Consider the following 22008-nt stretch of genomic DNA (forward strand, 5'->3'; position numbering starts at 1 on the left):
TAAAACTTCAAAGAACAATATTCATAGTTAGATTGTTTTGTTACCATAGCAACAATCTGATGCTGTGAGTTTAATCTTTGAATTTACAAATCCAATTTAGTAAACTGCGATTATAACTTATTGCTTTTTAGGCTGGCCAATTAAACTACTCCCTTCTCCCATATTTCACTAAATCTAACACAGAAGCTGTTAGAGGTATTTTTAGGAACAAAAGGGGCCCCTAAATCAGATTCTGCTCAAGGCCTCATAGAGCCTTGGACCGGCCCTGCAAGATGAGTTAAATCTGCTGCACTACGCAGAAATGCGCAACATACGGGAGATTTAATTCAATGCTGCTAATGTGGCTTTAGTATCTCTTCCATTTCGTGTCTGCTGAGTTTTTAATAAGCGTCACAGAAACTATTCTGGTTGGTCGAGTTTATGGGACGAGTTTCTCAGATCTCCATGCGCATTAACTCTAAGTAGACTACGCATTTGATATGGTTTGATGCATCGTGTAACCAGAAAAATAATACTTAAATAATATAAAATCTGTGTGATGCGTGACTCCAAGGAGAGCGCGAAGCTCCTCATTGGGCTGAACCAGCATGATGAGGTTAGCGCTGCTCGTTATCCACAAACTCTCCGGCCAACCGGGACCACAGACATAAACTTTACAGGGAAGACAAACACAGAGCCACACACTGGGCAGCGTGTTGAGATGTAAACGCCCCATATAATTGTTCGTTCACAAAGATAAATCATTCTCACCACTCCACAATACGCCTCTGAATACGCTACAACTTATTCCTGCGGTTCACATAGAGCTGCACGACAAGAGCTAACGCGGCAGGTTTTAAACTCTTACCTAGAGTTCTCCAAAGGATCATAATTCCTCACAGTAAGTTGATGTAAATATCCATACAGGTCAGCCTGTGTCAGCCTATTAAGAGACTAAGAGAGAGCCAAATATATAGCATATATAGAGAATTATTTGTATGCTTCAGCCTGTACATACACTTATGAGATTCGTGGGATTATAGAAAAGCTACACTAAATTCAAACATTTTTCCCCAGTTCTTGATTTTTTAAATTTAATTTTGATTGATTATATGATCACTTCATTCTGGAAAACAAATGACTCAAATAAACCATTGAAAGTCTCAAATTAATTTGACGTTTCAGCTCATGATCATGGTATGTAAACTTCAGACGCTTTACTTGTCACAGATTTCAGTACCTTCTAAAAAATAGTAACATAACTATATTTTGGGTACAATAAAGAGCTTCAGTGGGGGGGAAAAAACTTTGGGAAAACTTGTGTTGTATTTGTTTAATCAATTGTTTTATTGTAAACATTTGTTGCTAGAATATGTCTACCTTATTAGAATGTATAAAGGATGTTTGCTTGCCGTCAGTGACTTGTAATCTAATCTACTTTTGTAACACAATCTACATTCATCATTAAGTGAAGACCTCATCGGTAATGAGGCTGTAAGCCATGACTTCATAGAAAACCCTGAAAGCTGATTGGACTGCATACAAAAGCCCACGCACCAAGTTGCTGTGTGTGTAATTGAAGCAGATCTTGTTATCAATTTTAGTACCTTTATGCGAGATGGTGAGATCATTTAGCACATTGATAAAATGATAAGTGAGCTTTGCCCACTGATTTGTAGAAATAAAACTCTTATCAAACAATTATTAGATCATTTTCCGTTGTGTCAAACATTCCAATTAAACACACAAGCAATTTTTTTCTGAATTATTTGACTCAAGGGCAGATGTACAGAAACAACAGTTTGTTGCAGCTCCAGACATGTGGAAAATATCTACTGATGAGGCACAAATGCACAAAGATTACATTTTTAATATATAATTGGGGTCTACATTTTTGGTTTTGCTGATTGACTAAACATTGAATGTGTCATTTCAGGGCTGTAGAAGGAGAAAACATGATCATGTGTGTCAATTATTGATGACATGAATTAAAGAGGACGAAGAGTTCAGTTGGAAGGTTGTCTTGTTATGATTAGCTGTTTTTCAGTGTGTTTGAATTGTAATATAATGTGAAAGTCTTTCAACTCTTTTTTGTCTATTGTCCAGTGGTGGAGAAAGTACTCAAAAAATTTACTTAAGTAAAAGTACAAATACACAGATAAAAATGTACTCAAGTAAAAGTAAAAAAGTACTGGCTTTTAAAAATACTTAAGTATTAAAAGTAAAAGTACATGCTGAATGCATTATCTAATTCCTAATACAATATCATTAAGTGAACTGATCGTATTTAATTTTAATACATCAGTAATGTGCCATTTTATTGAACAATGCCACAGATAAAGCATGTTTTTATTATGTTTACTCTCTGTAACATAGTTTGTACTTAGATATGTGATTCTATGCATCATAATTTCAGGGATGGAAACATCTTGTCTCCTGTCCTAACATAGCAAGAACTTCACTTTTTTTTTTGCCACTAGTGGCTTTTATTTGGAAAGAAATCCAACAAAAATGGGATGGAAAGAAGGTGGGTGAGGGAGGACATGCAACCAAGGAGCCAGTAGCAGAGTTGTAGTCAAGACCACCTACCCAAGACCAAATCAAGACCAGCACCCCGTGCTACATGACACAAAAAAAATTAAGTTTTACCTATCAAAATTGCTTCTCAAATTGATCTGAAAGATCCACATTCCCATAAAACACCTAGATATTAAATACTTAGAGCTGATAAATTTTATCAGTAAAGATACGTCCAGAAGAATCGGATCGTTCCTGAATGTCATGTCACTATGTTGCACTTTGGTCACAGCGTTGTCCCATATATGCGACACCTCACTCAACACCTCCACACAATAATTCAGGGCATGAGTGACAACTTTTTTTAATCGCAGATGCAACATGTGTCTCTGTAAAGCTAGCTTTGCTAGCATCACGTCCACAGATCTTATCTTTCTTTAAGCTTTCCTTCCAAGTGACGCTAAAAGTTGGACGAAGTCCCCACCGTCTGTGAAAGTGAAGCGCTGCTGGTTTTACATGTCGCCATATCTATGATTTTTGCAACGCTATTATATTACTGACGATTAGACAGACATCTTCTCCCGCTCAGAGGAAACCGTCTGGAGCTCCGCGTGCGAGTAAAGGTGGAGGCGATGGGTGACAACAGACACTAAGTCACGTTATTGCTTCGATTTTACGGCACCACCTTAAGACCCTGAACTTCACATTTTAACGGACAAAAAGCGCAACGCGACTTGGATGTAACGAGTAACGCGACAGTTTTGTAGAAATGTAGTGAAGCAGAAAGTACAGATACTTACTGTAAAATGTAGTGGAGTAAAAGTAGAAAGTACCCATTATTAAATCTACTTAAGTAAAGTACAGATACACGAAAAATATACTTAAGTACAGTTACTTCCCACCACTGCTATTGTCACTACCATTCATACAGTCCTACACATTTACATGCCAACAAATAGCGTGACAAACTCTATGTGTTTGTCACGCTCACTATGTGTTTGCATAAAACAGCAGAACTGTTTAGTCAGATGAAATGACTCAGGTATACATCTCTCCTTCTGGTTTAAACCAAAATTGAAATTGTCTTACTGTTACTTTATTGGATCAGTTCATTTGTTTCTGTGACTTGTCTTTGACATTAGACTGCATTAAACCTTAAAGAGTTTTAGCCCATGAGTTTGGTTTGTTATCACGTCTATCTGTTTACACAGCACTGCAAATTATTGATGAATGTGGCTCTAAATATAGGCCTTAAATACGATGAGGGCAGCAGCACAAAGTTTGTCCTAAGGGGAAAGGAACAGCTCGATTGTAATAATACAGCCAAGAAGTGTGTGTGTTCAGGGACCTATAGAGGGTGGTTGTGTGTATGCATGTGTGCGTGTGTGTCTGTGTGTGAGAGAGAGAATGTTTTAAGGGGTATACATCACCGATTGATCTCTGGCCAATTAACAGGCAGGTCAAACAGAATGTAAAGCAAGAAGTATGTTGCTTTGCATGTTGCTTGCATTTCTATTGAGGCCCTGAGGGGTGAGTTGGTAGGACTGTAAAACATAAAATTGGAACTTCTATGATGACTCCGAGTCATGGGTGTTCAGGGGAAATTTAATACAGGGTCAAAAAGGGACTGCAACACTTTAATTTATAGAGGTTTAGCGAAATGTTGTAAAAAAAAAAAAAACTCATAGATTTTGAGTCTCGGTCTGGCCTGGTAGGTGGAGTTTTTATGTTGTGAACTTGTTGTTGTTATATCTTCACTTTTGCTTTAAACATATATTTTCTTTCTGTCTCCAGAGCTGGAAACTGTATTTGTGTCCTGAATTCCATCTCAATCTACGACACAAAGGATTAAGATTAAGTCATGACATTACAGAGTCCTGTTAGTCTGCTTTAATCGAACTTTCGTTTGTTTGCCTAGAAAGTCCAGTTCGTTTTGGGGAGGTGTGAAAGTTTAATTGAACCCTGATGCAGACCAAAAACCGCAAACTCTGGTCCACTTGAAAACCTATGTCTCAGTTTGGTATAAGCAAACAGGAGAGGGGGTGAACAGGTTTGATTGCAGTGTGAAAGCGAACCGCATCAGCTGAAAATCTAACAAATGTTGCAATCTTGGTCCCCAATTAAACTGAGTCTGCTGGAGTATTAGATGCGAAATGATCCTAAGTAGTGGCCAAAATAAGTTAAGAAATGTAAACATACACGTGCGTTTTGTTTTTTATTTTTACACTATACCTCTTTCCTACGACAAAGTGCAGAAAAAAAGGGCTGTGCAGAGGTTTTGTGTAGGTGGAGAACAACGGAGGAAGTCTTTGAATGCAGTAGAAAATCAAGCAGCCTGTCTATCTTCCGCTCCACCTGTCCCCCCCACTGAACTGGACAGTCAGCAGAGACTGAAGGCTGTCTCTGCTCCTCTTGTCAGCCTGTGATTCATGTCAGGCTGGTTGGCAGAACGATCAGCCAACAGAGGCACAGTGCTCCTTAAAAGCTACCAAAGCTGCGGATCAGTCTTGTTGAGCATAGTATGTTTTTGCTCTGAATGGCAATAGAAGTTAATTATTTATCATTTTATAGCGTTTATGTCAACATCGCCGACATGCTCACTGGTCACGAGGAAATTCCAAAGAGCTTAGGTATTGCATGTATTTATTCTGAAATTGTGGTAATATTGTTTGGGTTTGATAGTTGCTGCATTTTATTGATAGAGTTAACCCAGTTCTCTTTATCAATAACAATCATGTTATCTGTAATGTTCCACAGTTTGTCTCAAGATGTTCAAATCGTCAGATGCTTCCTGTGAAATATTTTACTACCAAATTCTAAGATATCGTAAACAGAGATTGTAAGTTTCTGTTTTTGTGTTTCGGTTTTAGAATTAATTGGCAAATGGTAAAATGGTTTAAAGCATGTTATGAAATATAAACTTAAAACTACAGTTTAAGTTTTTATTCTTTGGAGGAGTTTTTAAGATGGCACAGAACAGATAAAATGCTCTAAGATTTTTAAATCAGTTATGCTCACATATCTCCTGTGATGTAAATCAGTTCAGACACAGTCGCCTTTCATTTTGCTACATATTTTTTAAAAGTTTTGGCAGAAGATAGTTGATTTTCTTTTATTTTTCTCTGGATTATAATATGTGTGCCGCTTTTAAAGATGGATTACCTGCTTTAGCTTTGGTGAAAAATCATGTTAAATGTTAATTATTCCTATAAAAGTGAAGCTGCAATGCTGCGTGTGCACTCTGTTGATTGAGCGCTTCGTGCACCCACACCAAACCTTCTGCGGTGCCACCACATAGCAGCCGCACACCTACCCCACCCCCCTCTTATCTTTGCCCCTGCTCTGGTCTCAGCCATTAAAACACAAGGATTATTTTTGCTCAGTCGGTGGGAACACAGACACATGTGAACTTTACACAGAACTCCAGGCTGAAAGACGAGAAGACACAGACCTATTTCCCCTGCTCTGGATGCACCACTGAAACGACTGGCAGCACCGAGCAAAGATCAGCAGACAGGAGGGGTGGCAGTGAAGAGCAGGACTGCCTGCTAGAGGAGCCCACGTGCTTCTTTTTCCCCTCTCTCGCTGCACCCTAAGCTGCTGTTCATGGAGGACTGGAGGTAGGCTTTTGTTGCTGTTGTGGGGGGCTGTGTGCCCCTGTTCTCGGGGCGTCTTTGCTGCTTTTGTGTTGAGGTTTTCCTCACTTAGACGTGTTGATGCAGCTGGCTTGCAGTGATGGGGATCATCTGAGCTCTTGCATTACATGGATGCTCTTGCTTGTTTGTGAATGCCATGGATGCTGAGCAGTAACTGCTGTCTACTTTTAGAAGAAAAGGAATGAGTAAGTGGAAGTGGTGTGATGGTAGCCAAATGTTAAAGGATGCTGCTTGGATTTGAGTTTTTGCCTGTTTTTGTTGTTGTTGTTTTTTGTTTTTTTTTGCATGTTTAGGGTTTCTCACTAAATTCTGTATTATATTTTTAAATTCAGTTTATTGCCTTTGTGTTTGGAGAAGCAAGTCAGTGATTGTTTTCATATTCTGCAATCTGCCTTTAAAATAAGCCAGGGCTGAACAAAAGCCCCCCGCTCAGTATGTAGCTAATGGCTCAACCAAGCATAATAAACACCCACTTCTTAAGCTCACTCTCTGCAGAGCTTCGCTGCAGAAAAAACAAAAACAACATTTATTCTTTCCCTGAAACTGTTGGTTTAGAAGAGACACCTCTCCCAATTTAAGAAGATTTGATGGTTTTGGGAAACAACTTCCTTGTTTCAACTCTGTGTTTCATTGTGAACTGTGTTGTTCCATCCTCTGGTCCATGGTTGACCCAAATACTCGCACAGTTCTCTCCCCTCCCCCTGACCTCAGATCAAAACAAATCACCGCTGCTTCCTTTTCTATTGTTTCTCTTCTGTATCAAACTGGTTTTTACAGTAACAGTTTTTAATTTCAGATATTTTTAATTCTACCTTTTTATTATCAGACACAAACAGGAGTTGGAATCCACCAGTTTTCTAATAAGCTGCTGAGAGGAGATTTCCTTGGACAAAGAAACCTAAAGAATAAATGTGTGGCTGCCTCTTAAAGTCACAATGTCTGAGAAACAACAACAAAAATTTGCTTTATTTTATTTTAGGGGATGTTTATTTTGAGCTGGACACGTTAGACAATGCTGATTGATCTGTTTGTTATAAAGTATTAAAATATTCACAACTTAAGACCTAATTTTTTAATCATGTGAAATTAAGTGTTGCTTTCATGTCCATGCTTCATGCTGTTCATTGGTATTTCTGTTCTGTTGAGTATGCATACTAAACTAATACTAAAGGTTGGCTATCTGTGAACCAATCGACATGTAAGGAATTAAGCAGAATGTGCAGAAATTATTTGATAATCACAAAATGAAAGCTATTTTTCATAATCTGGGCCTGAAAGTATAAACTGCCTCATTTTTTTAATCACTACTTACCATTCATATATTTAGGGAGGAAGAGGCCCTCATGTATTTATTTAGCTTAGACGCCTAATGTCTGTCTCACCATACTGTCAAAATGTTGAAAGTAAAAGTTTATTCAGATTTATTCAGAGTGAACATGGTGTCCTGATAAGTAGATTGGTTTTCTTTTAAAGATTCCTCCTACTTCTTAGCTGTTTCACTTCTTAGTAACTCATGCAGTCACAGACATAAATACAGCATTGATCCTCTTATTTAGCTCTCAGCAAGAAAGTAAATAAGCCCATTTCTCAAAATGCCAAACTTCATATTTATCTCGCAACATATGCAATGTATCTCCGGACATGGTGGTCCTTCCTCGACATGTTAAAAGCCTGCAGCAGAAATGGCATCGATCAGCACGATTTCCAAAGAAATGCTTTTCCTGTCACATCATCTGTTTGTTGGTGTTTAGTATTCAGCAGAGGCTCCATGTAACCTGCCGTCTGCGCAGATGCAATGAAAGAAGCTTGTCTTCGTGTTGTTCTGTTTCACATTTGCCATCCAGTTCATTTGCATTTTCACTTTGCATTTTATTCTGATCTCTCTTATGCAGGTCATTATGTGTCTGTGTAGCGTAATTATGATTTGCACCTCGAGCCTCAAGTGCCTACTTTCATGTCTCAGATCTACAGTTTGTCATCTTATCTTACATAATGACTGGGATTCATGCACGAGTATTTAAAAAAATATAGACAGCGCGTTGCATTTATTTTTGATGGTTTCATCTGCAACAGCTCAGTGGTCATCAGCTTCTAGCTCAGCTCTTCCATATTTTTGTGAAATTGACAAACAGGTGCAATATTCATAATATGATAACTGTGTTTCGTTTGAAAAAACATAACACAATTAACTCCCTTTCATATCATAACACAAGTATCAATTTTTCTATAATCTTTTAGTTCAGGTTAGGTTTTGGCATAATGTGTGAAATAACTTGCTTATCAGCCATATAATCACTGTGACTATCATTGATTTCATTTGCATTAATTCTGTGTAAATCAAAGCTCTTTTTAAATCTATATCACCTCAACAATACTAAACACCAACAAACAGATGATGTGACAGGATTTCACTTTGTATGTAGAGAAATTTGATGTTTAACATGTTAAATTATGAGAATGAAACTAAAGCTTACGATATGATTCAAAAGTTATAAAGAAACTCATTTTTTCTTTCCATCTCACTCATCCAGGGTTAGGGCTCACATTTCTCTCATGTTCCCCAACAGTGCATGAGGAATACCACTCTGCTGCTGACCCCTACATCCTGAAGCCGCCCTGCCAAATCTGGGATCATGTCTGGAGGCTATGATGAGTACGCCAGCCAGGAGGAGGCCACGGACAGTTTCTGGGAGGTGAGGAAAAATAGGGCAGCAGCGTTTGACAGATTAAACCTGAGCTCAGAGTGACACTGCATTGTGATGAACTGCCGGCAGACCAACCTCCTGTGGGTTGGTGAGAAGAAATACGATGCGTTGTCTCGTTTATCAGCGTTGCGTAGACTCACAACTGCACATAAATCAGGCATGTGCTCGACAGTAAACATAGCATCAGATTTATCATGAGTGTTGCGGCACAGATCTAAGGATTGCTCACACTTCTGAGCTGGTACAGCCACACTGATTGTCAACAAAGTGACAAACTGTCGCATTCTGAGGCCATTATTTAAGAAGGAAATGAGTAAGCAACTAAATACATTCATTCAACTGCAACATCAGGAGGTTTTCATCCTGTGTCACTATCTTTGGCCTTAGCCACTCTTGTTTTACTTTTCCCTTTATAGCTTCATTATTATTGCACCTTTGTACTTTTTGAAGTCATAGTTTTCAGGTATTTTCTCTCTGTTTATAACTACTTCAGTGTGCTCCTTTGCCTCTGTGCTGACTTTTATCTACTTCTAAGGATTAAGGTCCTTGTAGTTGTCTGCAGTTGTAGATGCTTCAAACTGTCAGTCTCTTATAGCTCTGAAAGGTTTCAGATAGGTTTCCTTTTCTTAGAAGAATGATTTTATATGCACTATAAAGTCTTTCTGGCAGATTACAAAACATCAAAAGCTGATGCAAAACAGAGAGTTAATAAAACTGAATTAATGATGCAAGGAGGAAATATAAGGGCTAAATGCACAATGTTGTCTAGCAGTGAACAAAGAAAAGAAAAAAAAGATTAAAGAAATAAACTATCATAATTCTGAACAATAAAAATAGAGAAGAGATGGAAGTGGAAAAAAAACAGATTCATTTAAGGATCCCTTCATATGGAATAAAGATTCTTAATAAAGAATCTTACAACAGTAGACATAAATTATCCAGAGTGTGGGTGGTCTTTACAAGGGATTGGACCTTTATCAATCCTGCAAAATTAGCTGGCAAATCACCAAGTAAGGTTCTGTAACGCTATTTGGACCACAGCTGCTATTCTGACTTCAGCCAAATTGATCTCAACAAGCTATTCTCACCAACACAGTAGATACCTCACCAAACATAGGTTTACTGCAAGTCAAAATCGAACAGGTAAGAAACCAGTGCACACATGTCCAAATTGCACATACATTTAGATGTGCTGGTTGCTCGAAGAATGAATGAAACTTTGAGATTTTCATGCTGCAGTTTTAATGCAAAATATATCTATCAAGGAAAAAAGTCCTGGACATGTTTGACCAGTCAATTTTGTGCAGACTTTCAGGGGGGTCCTTTTCTAGTGAGGAGCGGGTACATGTATGTAACTGCAATAAAAAAGAATTCAGAGAACCAGAATATACATTTCCAACTAAAACACAAAGGTCAGTAAAGGAGATTTGGAACATTTGAGTTGAAATTACAGTCAGTTTATCACAGCCAGGACTGTTTAATAGGTGAGACTGACTGTTCTGTATCCTGCATTGCCCCATCTGGAATAATACGACAGATCATAGCACAAGTATTAATTGTTTTATAACCCTTTACTTCAGCAATTATGCAAAACTAAGTTACAAACATTAGAAATGTTGTCTAGAAAGCCATTTTTAAAGGTAAAAATTGTTGGGTATATTTAGAATTACTGAATAAACTGATTCGAATATCATGGAAAGTATTGTTAAATAAAAATGTTACTATGTTGCGCCATTGGTGTCATGGTAATTTTGGTTTCTCTCACAACATTACATCAGCAACAATGTTTCTCCAACACAAAGAGCCCCATGTTATCTGAGCTACAAGTTCCCTGAAACACATCCATTATTCATGAGAGCTGGTGACTGATCACAGTGTGCAAAGCTGGAATAGATCTACCTCTCCTCCAAGAACACAGCCTGCCAAGTTCCTTCACTCTCAGACATTTCACAGAGAATAAAGATCCACAGCAGATGCTTTATTTCACATTTTTAGACTTAAAATGAAATCTCATCTTAGACTGTATTTTCTCCTCGGGTTACTTTGGTCTGTGCCTTCAGAAATCATCAGGTGCGGGGAAAATGTCTCCCTCCAGCACTCAGTCACTTCATCACAGTCTCTGCATCACAGCAAAGATGCTGCAGTACCGCCTGATGATTGCTGACTCGGCTGGCTGCTGCTGAGGCAAAGGCCTGGTGTGGAATACCATTATACGGCCTCAGCTGCTTCCTTTTAGACCACACTAACTGTTTGTTGAAAGTCATTTACAGGGTGACTTGCAAGCAAACACTGCGTTTAAATGTTTTCCACTTTTCTCGGTCATAAAGGTGGAAAATAATGGTTGTAAACAGAGGCTTCAACCTCTCTTTATCGAAATAGCTTTGTGTCTCTGGGGAGAACTATCAGCTCTCTGGGAGGTGGCTGCTCCTGTAGCTGTGGAGGGTTGTAAATTATATGACATTAAACCACCCCTTTCTTTTGATTGCGTAACTACTCACAGAGCAGCAGCAGCAGTGTCTTCCCTGCTGCTCCTCCTGCTGATTCAGTTCATCTCCCACAGGCTGCGAGGAGAAAAGAAGTGACATCTCACACAGTGAACTCTGGAAGAGTGAAATCAAAATGCCTCTTAAGCAACCACCCAAAATCTGTAATTTACAAAACCAGGAACAATTTGTGTTATGAACATTTGTATGTAATTTACAAACACATTCAAAAAAGGCTAATAAGATAAGAATGAGACTTGCTTTGCAATTTCCATATAGGTAGAACATATTTTCTGAGGTTACAAAATTTCTGATACTCCATATTAAAACCAAGCTAATAAGTAACAATGTAAACGCCTTTAGTTGGATGCGGTTTGGAATTTGTGCAACTGGATGTCATTCAGTTTTACGTACTGGACCTTTAAAGTGATCATTTCTTTTTTTTCTTTTTTTCAAGCAGTGGTTCTGTTACAAAGTCCAGAGATGCAGTTAGACAAATTCATTTATATTAATTTTAAATTATTCTAATACAGTCCATTGAAAAGACTCATATTTACATTCCACACAGCCAAATTTGAACCTAAATATGATACAGTAAAATACTGAATTCTTTTAGCAATATTTTATTTTGAAGACAGCAGACAGCCTGTGGAGCTTCAGTAAACATATTGCACTGGTGCTTTGTTTTGTATTTAAGGTTGGGAACTACAAGCGCACAGTGAAGCGCATCGATGATGGTAATCGACTCTGCAATGACCTAATGAACTGCATCCAGGAGCGTGCCAAAATCGAGAAAGGCTACGCACAGCAGCTCACTGATTGGTCCAAGAGATGGAGGCAGCTGATTGATAAAGGTATAAAAGCAACAACAGTTGTTTTTCTATTAAGCTATTAGTTTGGTTTTGTTGCCAAATGAATTTAGAACGGACATATTTGTACTAGAGTATATGTTAAAAAATATGACTTCAGATCTTAATTCCTCCACCAGGTCCTCAGTATGGCTCAGTGGAGCAAGCCTGGATGGCAATGATGACAGAGGCGGAAAAGGTGAGCGACCTCCACACAGAAATGAAGAACCACCTAATGAGTGAAGACTTTGAGAAGGTGAAGAACTGGCAGAAAGACTCGTACCACAAACAGATGATGGGAGGATTCAGGGAGACCAAAGAGGCAGATGAAGGCTTTAAGAAGGCCCAGAAACCCTGGGCCAAGAAGCTGAAAGAGGTGAGAGTGAAACTGATGAACAAAATTCATCAGTTTTGTTCATAATGTTCATAAAGCATAATGCTATGCTTTTGTTTCTGTTCTAACCAGAGTCTGCCTTTGAAGACATTTGTACTGAGTGAAACTGAGTTGAAAACTGACTTTGATTAAATGACTAAACGTTGGACTTTTTCAACAAGCAGCACTTTACAGCATCAGTGTCTGACAGATTTACTGCATAATTTATAAAGCTACTCAATTAATAGATCGCTTAATCATCTTAGTGTTTAAGTATTTGAGCTGATTATTAAAGATTTCCTGATTAAACTCAGTCATTTATCAGTAATCTGCTTTTACATTTTTCCATATACCATATGTCAACCATAAACCAAGGTCATTATTTGCTGCATGTCATTTATCTGGTTTTATGTTGGGAAAGTATTATGATATGCGATAACCCACTTAAATAATACTTCTTACTTCTAAACGCAGATTCTCTACTCAGGTTGTTTATGTTATCTTGTGTTGTCAGGTCGAGGTTGCTAAGAAGTCATACCACATGGCCTGCAAAGAGGAGAAGCTAGCCACCAGCAGAGAGGCCAACACTAAGGGAGACGGAACGACGCAGGCAGAGCAGAAGAAACTGCAGGACAAACTGGAAAAGTGCAAACAAGACTCACAGAAGGTGAGTCCATCAGCTGCAACGCCAATGGGCTCATCATTATGTAAATATTATGTCCTATAAAAACCCTAAACGCAAATGCGCTGCCATGCTATTTCAAAGTATCAGGGTTTGAGAGTGGCTTGGTTAATGAGTGACTGAATGCCACTCCTGCTCTTCTCTGAATCTTGTCTTTTCTTGAAGTGGACTCTGGTCACTTTTTATTACTTGAATCATCAAACATCTGATTCATTTGCTGTCTCAGAAAAAAAAAACTAAAACTATTTCTAGATTAATGTGGTTTATGTGTGATTGGAGAGACAGAAGAAGAAGATGTCAGTAAAACACCAGTAATCCCAATCATTTTTAGTAAAGACTTTACTAAAAAGATTTTTTTTTAAAATTTAAGAGTTCTCGATAGCAGTAATTTTAATCATACAGTTTTCTTTGTTCTTTTTTGGTCTGATGTAGACGAGGGAAAAGTATGAAAAGACTCTGGATGAGCTGGATAAGTGGACCCCTCAGTACATTGAGAACATGGAGCAGGTGTTTAACCAGTGCCAGGAGTTTGAAGAGAAGAGGCTGAGCTTCCTGAGGGAGGTGCTGCTGGATGTCAAACGTCACCTCAACCTGACGGAGAACCAAAGGTGAGTCAGCCTGAGACAGAAAGAGAAAGGCTCACACTCTGTGCTCACACCAAATCCTCGTTTTCTGTTCACAGTTATGCCGCAATATACAGAGATCTTGAGCGGGTGATTACTGCAGCCAGCCCTGAAGAAGATCTCAAGTGGTTCGGTAGTATCCACGGCCCTGGCATGCACATGAACTGGCCAAAGTTTGAGGTGCTGTTGCTTATTTTTTCCTGTTCTCGAACATGTTGTTTTTCTAATTATTTTTATGCCTTTTGGGTTTAATGTGAAGTACTTTGTGATTTTAACCAGAGCTCAGTGCTGTTTAAATTTAACTTTAATGTCTTTGCGTAGCTACAACCATACTAAAATGATTTGCATAAACCATTAAAAGGTTGAAGTACACATCGGAAATGAAAAACGTATGCACAAAATTTATGTGAATTTTGTATTTTATTTTACTTTACTGCAGTTTAGTTTTGCTTAGTGTGTTTATTTATGTGCACTTGTTAAATGCAGATCGCCAACTAAAAAGTAATACATTTTTCACCTTCATTCATTCAGTTTTTTTTTTACTGTTCTGTTCATTGACTTTTTTGCAGGAGTACAATCCAGATCTTATCCACACCATCTCTAAGAGAGAAAAGTCAAAGAAGCATAACGATGAAGTCATGCTGACTAATATCAAGACTCCAGGAAGCAACGTTCAAGCAGAAGACAGGGGAAGGTCTGATCTTTATCCTTTTTAGCTCATCCAGTTCATTTCGCTCAGCTCTTCCAGGCACCAGTTACGGTTCTCGTCTATAATAGTCAGCATTTTCCTTCGTTATTACATAGTCATTCATTACCCAGCATAACAGCACAATCGAAAACAATACACATATAGTGTCAACAATACCAGGACTCATCCAGGTATTTCCCCTTCCTTTTAGCGTGAGCAGCTACGAGAAGAACCAGGCGTACTCGTCCAATGAGTGGTCAGATGATGAAGGGAAGGGCCTGAACTCGGGCAGCGACACCAACGGAGGGTCAAACCCTTTTTATGAAGAATCGGGCGAAGGCGTCAGAGTCAAAGCTCTGTACGACTATGAAGGCCAAGAGCAAGACGAGCTTAGCTTCAAAGCAGGTCAGTGCTTTGAACAGGAAGCACATTCTATCTGCATTTTCTTCTGTCAGATTGAATGCACGTTTTTCTTCACAGCATCTGCAGGCCAAATCTGCAATTTGGCCTGCAGATGCTAGGATGCTAAAGGAAATTTTTATTTCCTTTAGCATCCTATGGATAATGAATTATTGTGGTTTTTACGCTGTAGTTTTGTGGGGCGTTTTGTTTTATTGTTTTCTTTTACAAATGCACAATTCTAACTTAACATACACATAAACTGTGGTTAAAGATTTTATTCAGAAAAACAGATATTAAAGATCTAGAAAATACTCAGTGAATACACAGAGTTGAAAAAGTATTCATGCCCCTTTAACCTTTTTGTTGTTTTCACCCTAAAAGCACAAATCTCAAGCTATTTTGCAGGAGTTTGTTTTGTTCACTTTAGGTTATTAAAAATTATTCCAAGCTTTGAACATCAAACAGAGCCTGGTTTTCCATCATCTGACAAAGGAAATGGAAAGAGTGTGGGCCATGTTATCCGCCTAAGCTAACTAAAAAACATTATTAATCAGAGAAGCAGCCAAAACTCTCATGACAAACTCTGGAGGAGCTCCACTGCTCAGATGTGAGAACTGACCAATAAACAAAAAAAAAATCTTCTTCCATCTTGACAAGTTGTGGGAAAGAAGACGATATCATATGACAGAACCCAGAACTTTGGGTGAAAGTGAATACAGTCTTGTGAAAAAAAGACTGTGTGCAGTCAAAAAGGGGGTCATTTAAAGTGTCTCCTGCTGACTTTATGCAATTTATTCAATATATTTCAAAATGTGGGATATTTTTCTTCGCTGTATAAATGCATTCAAGATCAGCTGATAATTCTTTTTATTTATTTTTTTTATTGTATTTTAATCTGAAGTTATTCTACTGCAGTAAAAGGTGAATTTATTTTAAGGATTTTTAACACATCTTTATGGATGCCAGTAACTGTGGAGGAGGCTGATTTTAGCTTTGCTCCAAATTACAAATTAGAAAAAGAAAATCATCTGTTTGAAATAAATTGAGGTGAGATATCATGGCAGCTTAGGTTTTGTAGCACAATTACTTTTCCAGTCACATCTCTTATGAACTGTCAGGTCTTCTCTAAAGACAGTTCCCTTTTCAGCACCATCTGTCATGCTGCGGGGACTCAACACTCATCGTTCTCATCCCTTTGCATCCTCATGACCCCATTTGTTCCTTCCTAACCTCCTCATTTAAAACTCTAACTCTTGTCATCACACTCTTTCAATCCAATTGTAGTTCACTTTTTTTAACAGAGCACAACTTCACTACTTTTCCGAGCACCAAAAAAAATAAAAAATAAAAAATAAAATTAAACCGTAAGTAATTCACCCTCCTGTTGTCCTCGGGTCAAAATGACCGAGGACAACAGGAGGGTTCATATCAACTCACAAACTGTCCAGTTGACTACCAATGTTAATCAATCCAATCCATCATTCTCCCTTGTTGCTTTCACCCTTCATTGCTTACCTCATCTCCCCCTTCTATCCATTCTTCTCTGTTTTTGCTGTCCTTGTTTTTTCCAGGTACCATCTAGGGGATGTCCTAAGTTGACCAGGTCATTTGGCCCATCCTGAGTCTCCTAGACAGCAATAACAAGACTCCCCAGATGAGCCTCAACCTTCAAACTCATCCATTATATCAACCTCTCTTCCATAAATCACAGACATAACTGCTTATTTCCACTTTATTTCTTATCATTGTGGCTGATGCCACGCAATGGCTCTAACAAAATATTAGCAATGTTAGAAATTTTACCAAAACCATTTAAAAATGAAATAAATGCAATCTTTACGGTTTTTAAAATTTCTTGAATTTTAGGGGGAAAAAAGCATTTTAAAGTCTTGTTTTGTAATGTGACATATAGTGAAATCCAGATTTATCTACTTGATGCATTTTCATTGATTGGTTAGGTTTGATGCATGCACGCTATGACTGGGTTGTTTCCATGTTTGAAGATCACTGTATTGGACTGTAAAGCTGAGCTGTAAAGCTCGACATAATGATAATTGCAACAAGAAAAAATATACATTTACAATAGAAAAGCACAGAAATCCAAAAACACACTGAGGTGGATAGTTTAGGGTGGGTAGCTTCATATTTATTCACCTGGATAAAAGTCAAAGAAATGTAATCAGCAATGATATTATGAGGAAACACTGTGAATTTGGAGCAGTTGGTACCTTGTGTTAGCATTTCTGGGCTGCAAAATGGTTCTTTGACTGTAGTGAACGGTGGCTAAATTTGATGCTGTGATCCAACAAACCTAGTTCTGTGCCATTCTCGGGTTTATCCCTGTTTGTCTGAATTATCTCAAAGCTTAATTGTGTGATCCAGATCCTGCAGCCATGTTTCATTAAAAATAATATTTCACTGCTGTCCCGATGTATCCTTCATGTTTTAAATTCACCAAACAGTTTATGTAAAAAAATGCCTGCTGCTGTCTGTCAGTCCCTGTTGTTTAGCTGGAAAGCTGTAAGTTACAGTGGATAACTTGAAAGAAACCCATGTAAGAGTGGTCCAACTCTTAGAGTAAGGAGGCCAGAAATAAATTTATAGAGTGACATTTATGCATCCAGACAGCAGTTACAACACAGAAACAAGCTGGAAGTCAGAGAAACCAGTTTGAGCCTGAACCACACAGACTTTTATCAATAAGAGGATCAAATTATCTCAACTCAGACTCCAGAACAAAATGTGACAAAGACATGCAGTCTTACCATATTTTCCATGGCGGAACTATCCATTTTCTGCAGGGATTGTTAATAAGCATATCCAGACAGGATGCACACATACACAACAGCACATATTTATGATCTGTAGTCTTGAGGGGAAAAGTGCAATAATTCAATACATTAAAAAATATGTGATAACTTTATATGTAGTAATGTGACATAGTACTACTGCTAAATCAGTATTTCAGGCTTTATATAATGATTTCATGGTAGCTACTGGAAAAAAAAAGACGTTTTCTCAGATTTTTTTTTCTTTCTCAGAATCAGAATTATTTCAATTATTTATGCAGCAACAGGCAAATCTAGTCATAAAACTCAGATCTTCCAAACCAATTTGACACTCTTTTAATGTGGATAAAGTGAAGATTTAGAAATCCTGCAACAAAAAAGAAGCCGTTATGTGATTATTTTTTATAACAGCAACATAATTTACATACACCTGATAATGTTTCTTTTATATTTTTGGATTTTGACATAAATTGACAAAGAATCACTACACCGAGAAAAAAGTCAGAATTCTTTTATTTTCAGTGGCCATAACCCTCTTCCATATTTTACATGTAGTTCTTTTTTTAAAAACTATTTTTTGACAAGATATTTATTTGTTGTGTTGTGTCCCTTTTGCATATCAATAGCGTCTGCAGAGCTCAACATTACTTTAAATTCCATCAACATACTTGGAGAAGTCAAAATAACTTTCACACAAATATCCACATGAAAGGAAAATACGCCAGGCAAACATAAAACTCGAAAGATGCTACAAATCCTCCCGATTTGGAAAATTGGTGGCAACTTCCTTTCATGTCCTTGTGGTCAGCTGCAGAAAACAAGAAAGAGGTGTTTCATTAAATCCCCCTCCCACTTTCTGTCCCTTTTTATCAATCAAGGTGATTTGCTGACGAAGCTGGAAGACGAGGACGATCAGGGCTGGTGTAAAGGTCGCCTGGATAACGGCCAGCTCGGTCTTTACCCTGCCAATTATGTGGAGCCGATCTAAACGTCCCCAGCCGAGGACGCTCAAAATCCGGACTGAACTGTCCACTCACGCCCGCACATTGCCAGAGACTTCAAAGCAAATCTTTCTTTTCCCGAAAAGGAGCAGCAAGCTGTCGTCATCGTAAAGAGGATTGCTCAAACTCACATCACCTCCAGTTACAACAACTGAAGCGACACGTTGTTGTCTCTGAGTTTGCTGTCAGCCGTGATGCTCTTCTCTCATGAGAAATCGAATAAAGCGCCGGGGTATCAAGAATGAGCTGTGCATTTATGTATTTTAATCTCTTTTTTACCATCTGGATGCTTGTATAGTTTGTTTCTTTATAAAATACACTGTTTTCTTCCTTAGTATTTACACTACGTTTAGCATTTTTGGAAGTGTATGCGCATTTCATCTTGTAAAGTTCAACTGGAGAATTTAAAACCACTTTCAAAGCTGCATGGCCTGCAGAATGTTAGCTTTGCTTAAAATTAGCATTCAGGCTCACGCAAATGTAACAAAATGCCTCCCAGCGAGCAGAGGGCCAGGAACAAGACAAATATACCACAACTGTCTAAACACTTCATTTTTTTTGTTTGTCGCAGAATCATGTGTGAAGTCCTGCATACAAACTGAAGGCACCAGTGTTAAGCTCGTGATTTAATCAGTCGAAAGTGGAGCTGACCTTTGACCCTTGAAATAAAGTAAGCAGACCTTTTCGATGTCAGATAACTGTTACTATTGCTTGGTTATTTTGAATAATCACGCTTACAAACAAAACACATAAAATAGCTCAACTTAATCGTTGATCAACTGTTGAAAAGTTCTTATGCACTCACCATGGGCATGAACAAGGATGTGGTGCACAAGTTTGAATTTATTCAGCATTGGGACAAAATTATACATATAAGCTCAAGTGTATACATACACAACCAGTAACATTTGGTTATATATCCCATAAAAAGTTGGTCTTTACAGATATCAACAAGCTTGTGGCGTAATCTGACTGGATGTTTGACTATTCTTATTATTGAAGTTTGCTTAAACTGTTTGTTTTTTTGTTATAGACCCAGCTTTATATTATAGCTCATAGAATTTTACTGGGGTTGAAATGACAATCTGCCAGCCTGCCTCATTTATTCTGTTTGAATTCCCAATTGTGTCTATAAATTTTGACCATCTTTCAGAGTCAAATAATAATATTGATATGGAATGAAATTTGAATCTGACCAAAGATTAAGGGATTAAGATTAAGAAATGTAACCTTAATTGCAGGAATTTTTGGAGTAGTAAAAGTCATGCTTTCAACTCTGAGCACTATAACTACTGTAAAGAAAAGTGGAGGCAGATTCATGCTGTGGGCCTCCATCCAATTTGTTCACCTTCCTTGCTCAGATTAGTATCAGTGGCTAGTGTGTGTGTGTTGGAGCTTGTATGTGTAATTCTGACCTTCTGTGCATTAGAATAATTGAAAATGAATTCAACAAATTTGTGCACCCAGTTCTTGTTTTTTATTCAGTGAATTACATATGACATCATGCCCATTGTGAGAATATTCTAACTTTCCATCAGCTTGGGATAAGTTACTACCTGGAGTGTATAAAAGAACATAATCCGCCGTGTAACCTCATTGAGAAGGTGCTCTACCAAGAACACTGAAGAGTGCAGAATTGTGCTGCTATTCACAGCCTGTTGCTGCATTACTCTATTAAAGATAACACAAACTCACAGTTACTCTCTAAAGAGATTTTCTCGTTTGAAATGGAGTTCTCTATCAAAGACATTTTTTTTAACGCAACGCTCCACTTTTCCCTTTCACTGCAACAATGTGCCCAACTTCTCTGTCACCTTTTATTTACTCTCTTCTCTTTCTCCCCCAGTCAGATGTGTTGATAATGCAGCCTCCATGATCACAAGCTGCCTTGTAAACATCAACTCGTAGCTATTTTATATGGAGATTAGCCACATTTACTAACCAGTTTTATCATTTATTTGTTCCTGTAATCAGTGTGGATTGTTTATTTTGAGCGAACGTTGGTGACTCGCAGCTCTTACCCCCTGTGATTTTGTGCATGCTGATGCGCCCACACGCTGTTTACTGAACTGATCCGGCGCATGGTTTTGATTAGTTTCCATCTACTTATTGGCTGAGGCTCAAGTTAATTAAAGCCCCATGTTGTGTTAATGTTTGTTTCTTTCTTATATTTTATCTTCAGTCAGGAAATTCAGCATATGTAGCAGTGCTGTATGAGAGGCTGGTTTGATAGCTGCACATGCCGGTGCAGATTCCTGTTTGGTCTGGGTGGCAGGCTGCTGTTTCTCATGCAGACAGGAAAAGCTGCAGAGTTAGACGCAGAAAGAGGATCCGTCTGAAATATTGATGAGACACCAGACTTTTCTGCTTTGAGAGCAAAAATTATTTTTTCACACAAACCCCCAAAAGTGACACATCTGTTGTGTTAATGCCTCTGTATGCTTCTTTTTCATGCCTGCCTCTGTATGGTGTCAGCGCTAGATTCAGAGAGGTGAAAGGCCTCTCCAGAGACTCTCTGCCATCAGTGACAGAGAGCTTACCTCTTCTGAATCTGACTCCAGCTCATCTAGATCAGTTTACATCAACACAAGGACTGACTGAAGAACCTGTAGATGGAAAAGCTTCCGCATCTCAGCTGTCATACCTGTGTCTTTGTCTGTATTTGAAACAGGACGGGGTTGTTTACGTCAAATGTGAAGCTCCTGAAAGCCAGTAAATGACAACTTTTTCTCATCTTCAAAGGAAACTTTTAGATAACTAGAGGGCTTTCTCTGTACTTTTAGCATAGTGTTGTAATTTCCAAACTGTAGTGCCTGTTCTACATAAATAATAAAAAAATATTTCATCTGAAGTTTGAGACATACATTGAAGTCTTTAAATACAGTTGAGACTAATTTAAGTACAGACCTAGTCCTAAGACACCAATGAGTCACCAGTTAATGTAACAGACATGTTTTTGTAATGTGGAGGAAGCCAAAATACTGCTTCAAACTTTAAAATTGCACTTTGAACATTCAGTATTAACTTTATAAATTTGTCAGACTTAGTTATCCAAACCAAACCATTTTAAACAGTAAAGAACATGTCAATGTGATTGAAAAGTGAAAAGAAAAAACATCCACATGAAGACATCTGTTACAGTGACAGCCCTGCTGAATAATGAAGGACTTAAATACTGTTACTCCTCTATATCTATCTATCTATCTATCTATCTATCTATCTATCTATCTATCTATCTATCTATCTATCTATCTATCTATCT

The 22008-nt window shown here is 38.1% G+C and overlaps 1 protein-coding gene across 5 annotated transcripts in view; it reads left to right on the top strand.

Annotated features, from left to right (window-relative positions):
* Positions 1-21597, top strand: part of pacsin1b (protein kinase C and casein kinase substrate in neurons 1b) — a 29807-nt gene extending 8210 nt beyond the window's left edge. For 2 of the 5 annotated variants that reach the window (XM_007546937.2, XM_007546939.2), the window contains exons 2-10: positions 8720-8845; positions 12038-12194; positions 12329-12564; positions 13076-13228; positions 13676-13851; positions 13926-14046; positions 14436-14560; positions 14766-14959; positions 18624-21597. In XM_007546937.2, the coding sequence (XP_007546999.1) occupies positions 8786-8845; positions 12038-12194; positions 12329-12564; positions 13076-13228; positions 13676-13851; positions 13926-14046; positions 14436-14560; positions 14766-14959; positions 18624-18733 (1332 nt within the window). In that variant the 5' untranslated portion in view covers positions 8720-8785 and the 3' untranslated portion in view covers positions 18734-21597. Of the gene's footprint in view, positions 1-5860; positions 6117-6156; positions 6338-8719; positions 8846-12037; positions 12195-12328; positions 12565-13075; positions 13229-13675; positions 13852-13925; positions 14047-14435; positions 14561-14765; positions 14960-16527; positions 17381-18623 lie in introns of those variants that run through there. The other 3 variants (XM_007546938.2, XM_007546940.2, XM_007546941.2) reach the window with 3 other exon arrangements.
* Positions 21598-22008: the final 411 nt, after the last annotated feature.

Source organism: Poecilia formosa, unplaced genomic scaffold (genome assembly GCF_000485575.1).
Source record: "Poecilia formosa unplaced genomic scaffold, Poecilia_formosa-5.1.2 Scaffold18, whole genome shotgun sequence".
In the NCBI taxonomy this organism is placed as follows: Eukaryota; Metazoa; Chordata; class Actinopteri; order Cyprinodontiformes; family Poeciliidae; genus Poecilia; species Poecilia formosa.